General features: G+C 44.8%; 1 protein-coding gene across 11 annotated transcripts in view; it reads right to left on the reverse strand.

Moving 5' to 3' along the window:
* Nucleotides 1–2,039: 2,039 nt before the first annotated feature.
* LOC308586661 (membrane cofactor protein-like) overlaps nt 2,040–13,038 on the reverse strand; it is a 46,701-nt gene continuing 35,702 nt past the window's right edge. For 7 of the 11 annotated variants that reach the window (XM_081193487.1, XM_081193493.1, XM_081193495.1 and 4 more), the window contains 3 exons: nt 5,336–5,531; nt 3,360–3,884; nt 2,040–2,190 (listed from right to left, as the gene is read on the reverse strand). In XM_081193487.1, coding sequence (XP_081049613.1) covers nt 5,336–5,531 — 196 coding nt within the window. In that variant the 3' untranslated portion in view covers nt 2,040–2,190; nt 3,360–3,884. Of the gene's footprint in view, nt 3,885–5,335; nt 5,532–13,038 lie in introns of all 11 variants that reach the window. The other 4 variants (XM_081193494.1, XM_081193492.1, XM_081193489.1 and 1 more) reach the window with 3 other exon arrangements.

Genomic DNA, 13,038 nt, shown 5'->3' on the forward strand with positions numbered 1-13,038 from the left:
ACCAGTTGCACTGACTCCAATCATCATGAAGTGTTTTGAGAAACTGGTGCGCCGTCACATTATTTCCTGTCTTCCATCAACTTTTGACAACTACCAGTTTGCATACAGAGCAAATAGATCCACAGAAGACGCCATCAATACCACTCTCCATGCTGCTCTGTCCCATCTGGAGCAGCCGGGGAGTTATGTGAGGCTGCTGTTTGTGGATTTTAGCTCTGCTTTTAACACTATCCTCCCCCATAGACTGGTGTCCAAGCTAGAGGCGATTGGACTCTCCAACTCCACCTGTCTCTGGGTTTTGGATTTTTTGTCAGAACGTTCTCAGAGGGTTAAAGTAGGGTCACACATGTCCACAGCCCTTAGCCTTAACACCGGCTCACCACAGGGTTGTGTGTTGAGTCCCCTGCTCTACACTCTCTATACGTATGACTGTACAGCCATCTATTCCAGCAACAAAATCATCAAGTTTGCTGATGACACTACGGTGGTGGGGCTCATTTCAGGAGGGGATGAGTCCGCCTATCGGGACGAGGTGGAGCGGCTCTGTGTTTGGTGTGGAGAGAACAATCTGGCTCTTAATACGGCTAAGACCAAGGAATTGGTGGTGGATTACAGGAAAAAAAAGGCGGACATTCAGCCCTTGTATATCAACGGGGAACGGGTGGAGAGGGTGGCGGAATTCAGGTTTTTGGGAGTAGCTATCGATCAGGGCATGACTTGGAGCGCACATACCACCGCTCTGGTGAAGAAGGCCCAGCAGAGAATTTATTTCCTCAGACTTTTAAAGAAGAACAATCTGAGTGAGAGACTGCTGGTGTGCTTCTACCGAGGCTCCATAGAGAGCATTCTTACATACTGTATTTGTGCTTGGTTCTCCGGTTGTACAGCTAGGGAGAGGAAGGTGCTCCAGAAGGTCATAACCACAGCCCAAAGGATTATTGGTCATCCTCTCCCATCTTTGGAAGAACTGTACGGTTCCCGTTGTCTTAGGAAAGCAAATAACATCCTGCAGGATTCATCTCACCCGGGACACGGTCTGTTTGCACTACTGCCTTCTGGCAGGAGATATAGAAACATCAAGTCAAAGACAAATAGACTGAAAAACAGTTTCTATCCAAGAGCTGTGGCCTTTTTGAATGCTGTAACTCGATAGTGTGACCTGGGAGTTTGATGGGTGTGGTGTGGGTGTGGCTGGAATGTGGTTTGTTTGGTTGTTGTTGTTGTTTTGCTTTTGATGTTTTAAGGGATGGCATCCAATTTCGTTGCACTTTGTACAATGTTGCACTTGTGTAATGACAATAAAGAATCTATTCTATTCTATTCTATTCTAGACCGGCCACACGCAAAAACCCAAAAGCTTATTTAAGACTGCTTATTTGTTTAAAGTAGCACACACAGGTTCGGCTGTTTATATACTGTATCTGAATATGTCTGAATATGTGAGGTTTGGGTACTAATTCTTTTCATATAACGTCATGAACTGGCAGGACAACGGGGAGGAGGAAGAGGATCATGGCAAGGGATATAGTTGTGACTGGTACACACCAGGGCAAGCTGGGGGTGGAGGAGAGGTTGGGGGCATAGAAAGTACTCACGGGGTGACAGAGGTCAGCAATGTGATGGGAGTCCAGCACAGGAACCAGAGGAGCAGGACCCATTACCCAGAGCCAGAGCAGCCCCCATCCATGAACGTGATGGGCTCTGAGGCGTAAGGAAGAGGAGCAGGTACACTCCAGGAGGCTGAGACAGACAAGGGCACACAGCTCAGCTCATTAGCTGGCCAGGTGGGGTGCATTAGCTCTGGGAGGAGGTGTGTGATTTCTCAGCAGGAGCAGCTCTTAGGACAGGTGAGGGTCACATGCCCCAATCAAGCCCAAATGCAGAATTCAATGGTGAAATTGGGGGGCGGGACTAGAAATAATTGGCTGTGCCTATCATTGGCTCCAACTCCACCTACTGTTGATTTCCCTGCCTACTGTTCCATGAGTACCAGTCGCCACTAGGTACAGAATCTATTTTTAAAAATGAGATTTATGATCTTATATTCATGTATATGCTTTATTTCTTGTAAATTAATATATAATACAAATTCAACTTTAAAGTCTTTGATTCATGTAAGTGTATAATTATCTTCAGAAATTTACAATTTATCCCTTGTAGCTTTTAGGAAGTGCTCGTTTAATCAAGTGCCTGAAAAGAAAAGAAAACCAATCTCAAATACAAAATATCATTATACAGTGACGTTTGTAACTTTCTAAAATGCAAAGTCTTTGAAAGAAGCAGCTGAACACCAACAAAACCCATTATGATTTACCTGTCATTTAAAACAGACAGACAACTAAAACATCTGTCTGGGCATACACAGTAAGCCAGTAACTTGTGTGCATTCAGCTTTACGTGCATGGCAAAAGAATATTTACAAAATTTAAAGGGGGCAGGTTCTGGAGGAGCACTAAGATGTCTTAGATAGTCTAGAGCAGGGGTTTTTTATAGCCAGAACTCAACAGAATTCAGTTCTGGAACCTCACGTGGGTGCCATTGCCATTCTAAGAGAACGAGGGAGGTGTTCGTGGTGAATTCCAGCACCATTTTTTCTAGAAAAATAGTACTGGTCTAGAGAGATCCTAGAGATGAAATAAAACACAAAATTTGAAAGGGAAAGTACTGTATAGAGAGAAGAGAAAATAAAACAGAATAAAGTTTGGTTTTTTATAAAGAGGAATAGGGGAAGGGTGATAAAGTTTCAAAGATGCAACCACCGCAGTGGCCAAGAAGGAACTGAGGGGGATGGGAGCATACTGCTTGAGAATACATCATGTGGAATGGAAGCAGACCTACCAAAATGTTTTTAAGAGCCCAACTTTCCCCCAAACTGGTCTCCTCCTGACTCTTTGATGCCAACTCTGATCAGCCCTAGCCAGCACAACCAAGGGTCATGGAATAGGGACTTGCAGTCCAAAGCATCTGAAAGGTACCTGCTCTAGAAGGTTCTTAGTACTGCTCTGGGCACAGAACCAACACAATGGACTGTATAGAGACTACGAAGAACTCTAAGTACAGATGCTGAGGACAAGCAATAAGGGATGCCTCCATTCTAAAACTGTGGTTGTGAGCTGGCTGCTTCTAATAACAAAATGCCACACTTAATGGATCTCAGTTTGAACCACAAATGAAGTTCTTCTGTCCCTATCTAGGACTGTAAGCAAAGAACATAAATTTTTCAATTTTATGAAATATTTTTGTGAAGTAGTTCCTCATTTTAAGTATCAGGTGAATTAAAATATAAAAAAATATTTGAGGTTGGAAGTTTGCCAGGAATTGGTAGATTTTCCAGTATCTAGAAACATTTTCTTGCTTACCAATGAAGATCATTTGGCAGATTTGGGCAAGCATCTATTTTTCAGCTATCTCCCAGGGCTGTTGCGAGGCCAAGATGGCGAAGTGAATTCTTTGGAGCAACTTTAACTTCAAAATATGAATACAGTAAGCACATATGATGTCATTCATAGTAATTTATAGGAGAACTGAAACATAATTTACAGTGAAATCTTATTGTTTTAGATCAGGAGAATCCAACATAGTGCCCTCCTGATGTCGTTGGACTAGAGCTTCCATAAGTCCCAGGCAGCACAGGCAGTAGTCATAAACAGAGCTGGCCTGCCCATGAGGCAGGGTGAAGTGGCTGTGTCAGGTGGAAGAAGCACAAGAGGTGGTGTCCCAACACTGGCAGAACAGCCCTTGTCGGGAGCACTCCAGCATGCTGCATTGCAGCTTCTCTCCCCAGTCCCCAAGCATCAAGCCCTTGCAGACTTGCTCCCACTTTTGCTGAGTTTGGTGAGAGTGGAGGGCATTCTGGTGTGTCGCTTCACTTTTCTTCCTCACCCCTGGAAAAGAAAAGCGACAAAGCCTTGTGGAATAAGTTCAGCACGAGCGGGGGTGGAGTGAGAGCATTACAGTGTGCAGCAGAAGTGGGGAGGAGGTGGCAAGGGGCACAGAAAAGTGCATTCTGTTTTTGTCCCAGGTGGTGAAATGGGATAGGCCATCCCTGGTCATAAATGACAGTAGTTGTAGTCCGACAATCTGAAGGGCACCATGTTAGCAACCCATTTCAGCTTCTCAGAGAAGACTGCTTAAGCCTTCTGCTTCTCTGCAACGTATCTCTGGCCCCAGCGCATACTTTGGGGGCCATTTTAAATCAGAGCAGTGGTGAGCAAAGGAGCACTCTTCTTGCTTCTCAATAATCCCCTTCTGAAATAGTTGTTGGGACTGTGCTAATAAGCACCTGCATTTGGTTTTAGTCTGGCCCATATTCTTCTACTTGAAGCAAATATCTACTCTTTAACTTATAGTTGTGTTTACAGAATTTTCACATTCATTACTAAAATGTTGAAAAGCGGAATCTGAAATAGGCACTTTCCTGTAACTGTGTATATTATAGGCACAGGTTTGCGGGACATTGCAGTTTACTGTGTGAACTGTCATACCACACAAGCATCACCCCATTTATGCACATTTCACTCATGCCCAACCACGTATACATGCAATGCCAGGAAATAATTAAATAAAAAGATTTAAACTACAAAAAGGGCAGAAACAGCCAGAAAAGAGTGGGAAAAGTGCAAAAATAGTGCAAGAAAGAGTGGGGAGATGGCTAGCAATCCCAGGTGCCTTTGCACCAACCTTTGAGGCCTGTAGAGAGCTGGAGTTTGAGAAAAGAGGATAGGAAGGAGCGATTGTGGTGGAGTCTAGAGGGTGTTTACAGGCTTTTTATATGGTGTTCCCCACTATACGTCATTTCATATATACATGTGGCACTCAGGAATGTAACCGGCAAGGTACCTGCATTTCTTTGCACGTTTATTTACTGAATGTGAGTGCAGAAATGCAGCATTAGCTAAAGATTAGCAAAAAGAATTTTGGCTTTAACACAATTTAAATTCAGACACATGTTAAAAGATGGGAAGTAGATCAGATCACAAATACAATTATTATTTGATTTTTAAGATAAATATGGCCCTAAATTCGGTATCTTGCAGTTTTTGAATGTGCTGTTGCATCGTATGTCCCTTTATTGCTTTTTCTCATTAAAAATATATATGTAGGAGCACATATCTTCCAGAGACCATATGCTGAGTTCATAGAGATGAGGGAGCCATACACAGTTATTATGGGATGCAGCACTATGGAAGCCTACTAATACTGATGCGGTGGCCTTTGCTGACCACCCTAAATAGAATACTGCCTCTCTCATTTAACACATAAGTAAAGGGTGATAGGGGTATTAAAGGTAAAAGAAAGGGAAGGAAAAGAAAGGGCAGAAATAAGCTGAGTCTACCTAGTACACTGATTTGCTTCTGAAGCTGCGGGGATGGCCCAATTTTCCTTTTACTGCTATCCTCTTGGGTGTTTCACTTGAAAGGTCATTGCTGAGTAGGTTAGGACTGGCCACTGCTACTTTACTCTTTGGCAGCAAACTAAGTTCTTTGGTAGCTGTTGTGCTCTGCTGCATCTCTCTGCTCTCTGTTCTTGCCCTGTCAGAGAATGGAAGTATGGTCAACCCACTCTTTCAGCTAACCAATCTAGGCCTCTCCACCTCTCTAGGCTCAATGGAGAGCTTCACCTATATACTTGTTCCATGTCTTAGGGGGGTCATCTGTATGGAAGTATATCACTACTGTGAGGCGACCAAAACTGCAGCAAGGTACCAAACAAGGTGCAAAACCTATATCATTCTATATAAATTGGTGGGAATGGATTGGAACCAAAACCAACCCAATCCACCACACCATAATATAAAAACCACAATATCATTGCAGACAGAATACTATTTTTAATTTTAAAAGATGCTGCATTTATCTTTGAAAAGTAATTACAGAAAATAGGCTTCCTTCTCCCTCATGGAAGTGCTTTGTGGATGTACAAGGCCTTCTTTTCACTGTAACCCCCTGCCCATTTATCTAAGAGCAGGTCCCATTGGACTCAATGGGATTTACTTCTGAGTAGACATGTGCAGGATTGCACAGTTAATCACAATAGCCAGTAGATTGTTTTTTCACTATTAGATCTCAAGACCCAGTGATGGGGCTCTGCTGGAGATGTTAGCATATGGACAGGCAGACATAATGATGTTTCAGGTATCTGGAGACAACAAGCTTTAACAGAAGCCATGAAAGGCTTTAAAATAAGTACTAGCAATTGAATCTGGAGGCAATGCAGTTTGTGAAACACTAACATAATATGACAACAACACTTAATCCCAGTTAGCAATTTTGCAGCCCCAGATTGAACTAATTGCTGTTTCTGAATTGGCTTAATCTTAGTCCAATATATAATGCAGTACACAAGTATAAATCTGGAGCATGATCACATGTGTTGGAAAACATGAAATTGTAATCAAAAGGCAAGTATGGCATCCAGCAAGATGTCTCTTTATGTCGAACCTGTATAGAAGGTGGAACCAGTTCAATATTTATTATTAGATCTTGAAAGCTGCGTCCTTTAAGGCAGTGTTTCCCAACCTTTTTTGGGCAAAGGCACACTTGTTTCATGAAAAAAATCTCGAGGCACACCACCATGCCAGATGGGGAAAGGTCACTTTTTACTTATGTAAAAAATAAAATAAAAAAATAGTAACAGCATAGAAGGTAATGGTAGATGACTGTTAGGGTCTCCCCCCAAATGCAGAATTCTATTAATATCTTCCTTAGCGAGCCGCGTTAACCCCTGTAATGCTTTCTATAGAGTAAGCATAGGGGACACTGGGGGATGTGGAACCAAGGGGGCAGTGGGCCAAAAGAGTTCGGGATCTACTGCTTTAAACAGAAATAAGAGCCAGTGGGTTCTTCCTTTTTTAAAGTATCGTTTCAGCGGGGACAGCAGTCCGGATTTCCAAAAAGCGGCGCTTTTTTGCGTCTGAGCAAAGAAGAGAGAGAGGGGAAAAAAGAGAGAGAGGAAAGGAAAGTTAATAGAAGGAAAGGCGGGTGGGAGAGAAAGAGAAAGAAAGAGGGAAGGAAGGGGGGAAGAGAAGTGGAAAGGAGGGAGACCGAGGCGGGGGAGAAGCGTCTGGAGAGTTGCTCCGAAGTTTGGGGGGCCGCGGGGGTGGGCGCGCATCCCAGGAGGCGGAGGCCAGCCCGGGCTGGGAGCCGCGCCGCGGCCCGGGGGCGGGAGGCGGACCGCGGCTCCTAGGATGTGGAAAGGGGACGGCAGCGCAGGGGGAGGAGACCCGCACGGCTAGAGCAGCGCGCAGGGGGAGGGGAGCGGGCCGGAGGCGGGCGAGGGGGGCCGCGATCCCGCACGCTGCGAACATGGCCTCCTTCCCCGCGGGCCCCGCCGAGCCCCCCGGCCGGGGAGGGCGGCGCGCCCCCGCCGCCGGAGGAGAGCAGAGGCAGGAGGAGGACGAAGGCGCTGCCGAGGAGGCGCGCCAACTTCTGTTTTTTTTTTTTAATAAAAATTTTTATTTGGTTTTCTGCTTTTATAAAAACAAAACACACACAAAGAAAAAACACAAAACAAAAACATGTATAAAATCAGCAAATCCCCATTTCATAACCTTGTTCCCTGACTTCCCCCCACCCCCCCTCGTGCATCCCAGTTCCCAAGATTATATCAGCAAGTTGGTGTTTCTCCTCTTAACCATCTTATTCATCTTATTACCTCTTTTATAATAAAAATTAATTTTCCTAAGTTGGACTTAAGTTCTCTTCCATCGATTTTCATTTTGTCTTAATTAAGAGTCATATTAACCAAACCTAAAAGTCTTAAGAGTTTTCCAGATCGCGTCAACCCAACTTCTGCCAACTTCGGCGCCCGCCCCGTCGCCGCAGGCTCCTCCCGGCCGAGAGCCAGAGGACGGCGGCGGAGCAGGAGGAGGAGGATCGGGTTTGGCGACGGCTGCTGCGTCCTCTCCAAGCGCGGGGCTGGCCTCCGCCGCGCCCGATCCTCCGCGCTCGCCGCGCTTCTTGGCGGAGCAGGTCTCGTGCGTGTGCGAGGCGCTGCTGCAGGCGGGCGACCCCGGCCGGCTGGGCCGCTTCCTGGGCTCGCTGCCGCCCGACGCCAAGGCGCCGTGCCTGGAGGCGCAGGCGGGCGAGAGCCTGGCCAAGGCGCGCACGCTGCTGGCCTTCCAGCGCGGCGACTTCGCCAAGCTCTACCGCCTGGTGCAGAGCCGGCGATGGGATGTGGGAGCTCGCTCGCTCGCCGCCCCGCGTGTGCCTATGTGGGGCACGTTACAGCCCCGTGACGTCAGCGCCACGCAGGCAGCCAGGCAGGCAGACGGCGAGAGCCCCGCGCTGGGCGGCCTCTCCTCGCCGCCGCCGCCCCGCCTCTCGCCACCCGCCTCGCCCGCCTCCCTCCCACGGCACACCAGGCAACGTCTCGCGGCACACTAGTGTGCCGCGGAACACCGGTTGGGAAACACTGCTTTAAGGAATTGATTGTGTGTATTGTGTCATAAGAAAAGGTTGTGGGCTTCTAGGAAGGCCACAACATGACACAATACAGTATGGGATGGTGGGCTTCCCTTAAAGGCACTGGACTGCTGCCCAGTCATCTTAGATACACAAGGGTAGCATAGGAGAGATGAGCTATCTTCCCTTTTTGGGGTTTTCCTGTTGTTATTCTGTCTCTCACAGCTACAATAAACCTACCATTAAAATTATGGACTGGTCATTTCTTCGTCAGAGGGCAAATGGGAAAATTTAGCAGGGGATCAAATACTTTTCCCCCTCGCTGTAACTCCGAACAGCTTGGTTAAGATGTATAGAACAGAATCAGATATGTGCTGGAAATGTAAAGAAATGGAGGGAACATTTTTTCATACGTGGTGGATATGTAAAAAGGTAAAATAATATTGGGAGATGATCTACAGTGAGTTGAAAAAATGTTTAAAATAACTTTCCCAAAAAGATCGGAGTCCTTCCTGTTGGGAATAGTTCAGACAGAAATTCCTTGGTGCCAGAAAAAATTATTAATGTATGCAAAAATGGCGGCTTAAGTTTTGTTAGCCCCAAAATAGAAAGCGATGGGAGGTCCCAGGCAAGGAGGATTGGCAACTTAAGATGTTAGAATACGCATAACTAGCAGGTTTAACACATAGAATAAGAGAGCAAGAAGAACATGTATTCAAAGAAGAGTGCAAAATATTTATTGAGTATATGGAAGTAATTGTATACAGCTGAAAACACTGGCAACATTAAGATAAATTCAACCGTGTAATGAATATTTGAGTGATGTAAGAGTGAAGAACTGATTAAAATGGTTAAAGTAAAATGTGCAGGAATGATAGACAAGCAAAATGAACCATGGAAGGAGGAGGGAAGTCATCATGGAACTTTGGAGTGTCAGGCATAGCCCTACTGGCTTTAGCCCAAACGTAGCAGAGTTTTCCTGCACAGCGAGGAAGCTAGTTGCGGCAGTAATGACTACTCAGCTAGACTCAGAATAACTATTTACAGGATTTATTAAAAAGGAAAAATAAAACCAGCAGAGTTTCTGCATACAAATAAAAGCAAAATAAACCCTCTCTTTCTTTCTCTCTCTCTCTCATAACCATACACAGCACTTCACTCCTAACACACCTCACACCAAACTGTGCTAGCAATCCCTTGATAACAGAGTTGAGTGCTGCTCGTTAACCAATCAGAGTGAGTAGTTTCTAGGTCAAGCAGACCTGGGCTTTCTGCCAAGAGTAAATTGACACCAGCTTGAGTTAATTGGTGAAGCTAGAATCTGCAAGTTTCCCACGAGAACCAATTAACAGAAACTGAAACCGAAACTGAACACCCCCTCACAGATTCTGCTGAACAATTAACACCAAATACACCTATGTAGGAGATTATTTTTCCAGCAAACCTAAACCCTTGCACATTCGCTTGTTCTTTATCTTTGCCAATGGTTTAGTTAACACATCTGCTACATTTTCTTCACTTGACACATAAGTACAGGTGATTACATTGTCTTGTACACAGCAACGTACATTTTGGTATTTTACAGAGATATGTTTTGAACGCGATTTGAAACCCTCTGTTTTACTTAAGGTTATACAAGCTTGATTATCAATGTAAACTTGTACTGGTTCTCCACAATTTACATTTAAATCTGCCATCAAATGCTTGAAATAAATCACCTCGTTGCACAATTCACTCAATGCGGCGTACTCTGATTCCGTTGATGACACACTTACAACGTCTTGCTTGCGTGACCGCCAGCTGATTAAAGCTCCACCGACCATTATGACTAGTCCTGTGACAGATTTTCTATCCGGCAAATTTCCCCAGTCACTATCACAGTAGCAACTCAACATTTCATCCTCTGAAGAATTTAATTGTAACATATAGCCAATTGTCTGTTTGAGATACCTCAGAACTTGTTTTACCCCTTTCCAGGCATTTAGTGTGGGCCTTGAGACCAATCTACTTAATATGCCTACTGCATAGCTAATATCAGGTCTGGACCACTGTGCTATATACAATAAACTTCCAATTACAGAGTGATATACATCAGGATGTTCAAATTCAGGACTCTCATCTATGTGAAGTGTTTTTATGAAACCTGGATCCATAGGCACCGCTGCCCCTTTGCAATCCTGCATCCTGTATGTAGTCAGTAGTTGTTTAACTTTGTTCTGCTGACTAATTAGGCAGCTGCCATCTTGGGCCCAGCACACTTCCAACCCTAGATATGTCCTAACCGGGCCTAAGTCTTTCACTTTGAACTTACTGGACAATTGCTTGGCAAACCTTTTAGTTTGTTTATCTGTTTTACAGGCATACAATACATCATCTACATAAATCAGACAAAATTCTTGATCACTGCCTGTACCACGTACATAAACACAATTGTCAGCTGTACTCTGCTTGAAACCAAATGACACTAAGGCCTCATGGAAACATTTGTTCCAAGATCTTGCAGCCTGTTTGAGACCGTATAGAGCTTTGTTTAATTTTAACACTCTATTGGAACCTGTCTCATAACCAGGCGGTTCGGCTAGATACAGGTCTTCTGATATTGGTGCATGTAAATATGCAGTCTGAATATCAAAATGGTTTAACAGGAGTTTTCTCTTTGCTCCAAGCGTTAAAATCAGCCTTACACTGTCCCCCTTAGCAGTAGGGGAAAAAGTCTCGTCATAATCTTTTCCAGGCCTCTGAGAGTATCCTTGAGCAACTAAACGAGCTTTGTATTTGTACTCTCCTGTCACCAGATGTTTAAGTTTGTACACCCACCTGCAGCCTACAATCTTTGCCCCCTCAGGCGCTGCTACTGGTGTAAAAACCTTGTGCTCATTCAGAGAGGACATCTCTTCCTCCATTGCCTGTTTCCAGAGCTCTGCCTCCTCTTTTGGTAACTTTAACACCTCCTGAAAACTCTTGGGCTCTGCACTTACACTAAACACATTTGCAGTATCTGGGGAAAAACGCACTGGAGGCACTCCTTTGTTTTGTCTTTTAGATCTTCTGGGAGAAAATTTTTCTTCTGACCCACTTTCCTCCTCAGAACTACGACCTCTCTTTTGTTGCTTAGCAACTGGTCTCTGGCTAACTCCACTTTCTTGAGAGCTCTTATCTGAACTTTCCTCCCCCTCAGACTCTGATTCTCTGTGTTTACCTTCAGAGTCATGGAGCTCCTGGGAAGGTTCAAACCAAACCTCAGTATTGGCATGTAGTCTCTCCCAGCCACTATGTTCACAAAAACTGGCATTCCTGGAGATCACAATGCCATTTGTCCCTTCAGCAAAGCGGAAACCTTTTCCCAGCTCCTGGTAACCCACAAACACTAACTGTTTGGTCTTAGGATCTCCCTTCTTCCTCATTTGTTTCGGAATTAATACCCAGGCTTTTGATCCAAACACATGCAAATGGTCAATTTTAGGTTTTTTCTGAAACAATTTAAAGTACGGGGTCGTACCTATTGTTTGATGAAAGAGCCTATTTTGGAGATAACACGCGGTGAGCATGCTCTCCCCCCAATAAGACATGGGCAAATTAGCATCATCAAGCATGGCAAACATCATATCTTGTAAAGATCTGTTTTTTCGCTCCGCAACGCCATTCTCCTCTGGGGAAAAAACGTTCGTTTTTCTATGCCCAATGCCACGCTTTTGTAACCAATCTTTAAAGGCATTTGACATAAATTCGCCACCTCTGTCTGTCTGAATCCTTTTGAGTTTAATGGACAGAAATCTTTCCACAGATGCCACCCAGCCTTTAAACTTAGTGAACACGTCACCCTTATTCTTCATGGGAAAAACCCAAGAATAACGCGTGGCGTCATCCACAATTGTTAATGAAAAGCGCGCTCCACCCCTGCTTACAGCAAATGGAGCAATTACGTCCATGTGAACCAGCTGTAGCGGTGACTCACTAACTCTGTCACTTCTGGGGTAAGAGACTCTGTGGGTTTTAACCTTTTTACAGACATTACAATCAAGGTACTTGTTACAACTCTTTAAATTACCCCCATCAGCCAATTCAGACATTTTTAGTACACTTTTCCAGCAAGCATGCCCCATTTTCCTATGCAATAAGTGCACACAGTTGTCATGTATAGCTTTGTTATTCACTGCAGGCTGAGATTTACTGACTACTGCTGCAACTTGAGATCCTGCTTTAAGCCAAAACAAGCCTCCCTCTGACTTAGCAGTGCCTAAAATCTCACCAGCCTTCTTAATAATGCAACTGTCTCCTTCAAAATACACTTTAAACCCAGCTTTTAGCAAACAATCTACAGACATCAGATTGCTCCTTAATGACGGCACACAAAGTACATTTTGCAGGCATTCACGAAGACAAGGAACAAAAACTGCACCCCCCGAAATCACTTCGGAAGTACTTCCGTCTGCTAGAGCCACCTGGCTGCGCTGTGCTGAGTTCTTGGAAACAAACAATTCATCTGAATTCACGATGTGGCGAGATGCTCCCGAATCGACCACCCAGACCGCTTGTTTCTCATCAGCAATCTTGACCTCGCCGGTCACCAGCTGAGCCGACTGTTTTCGTTTGAAGAATTTCTTTTTACGCTGCTGCTGCTGCTGATCTCGTCTCT

Source organism: Podarcis bocagei (genome assembly GCF_964188305.1).
Source record: "Podarcis bocagei genome assembly, chromosome: 5".
Classification (NCBI taxonomy): Eukaryota; Metazoa; Chordata; class Lepidosauria; order Squamata; family Lacertidae; genus Podarcis; species Podarcis bocagei.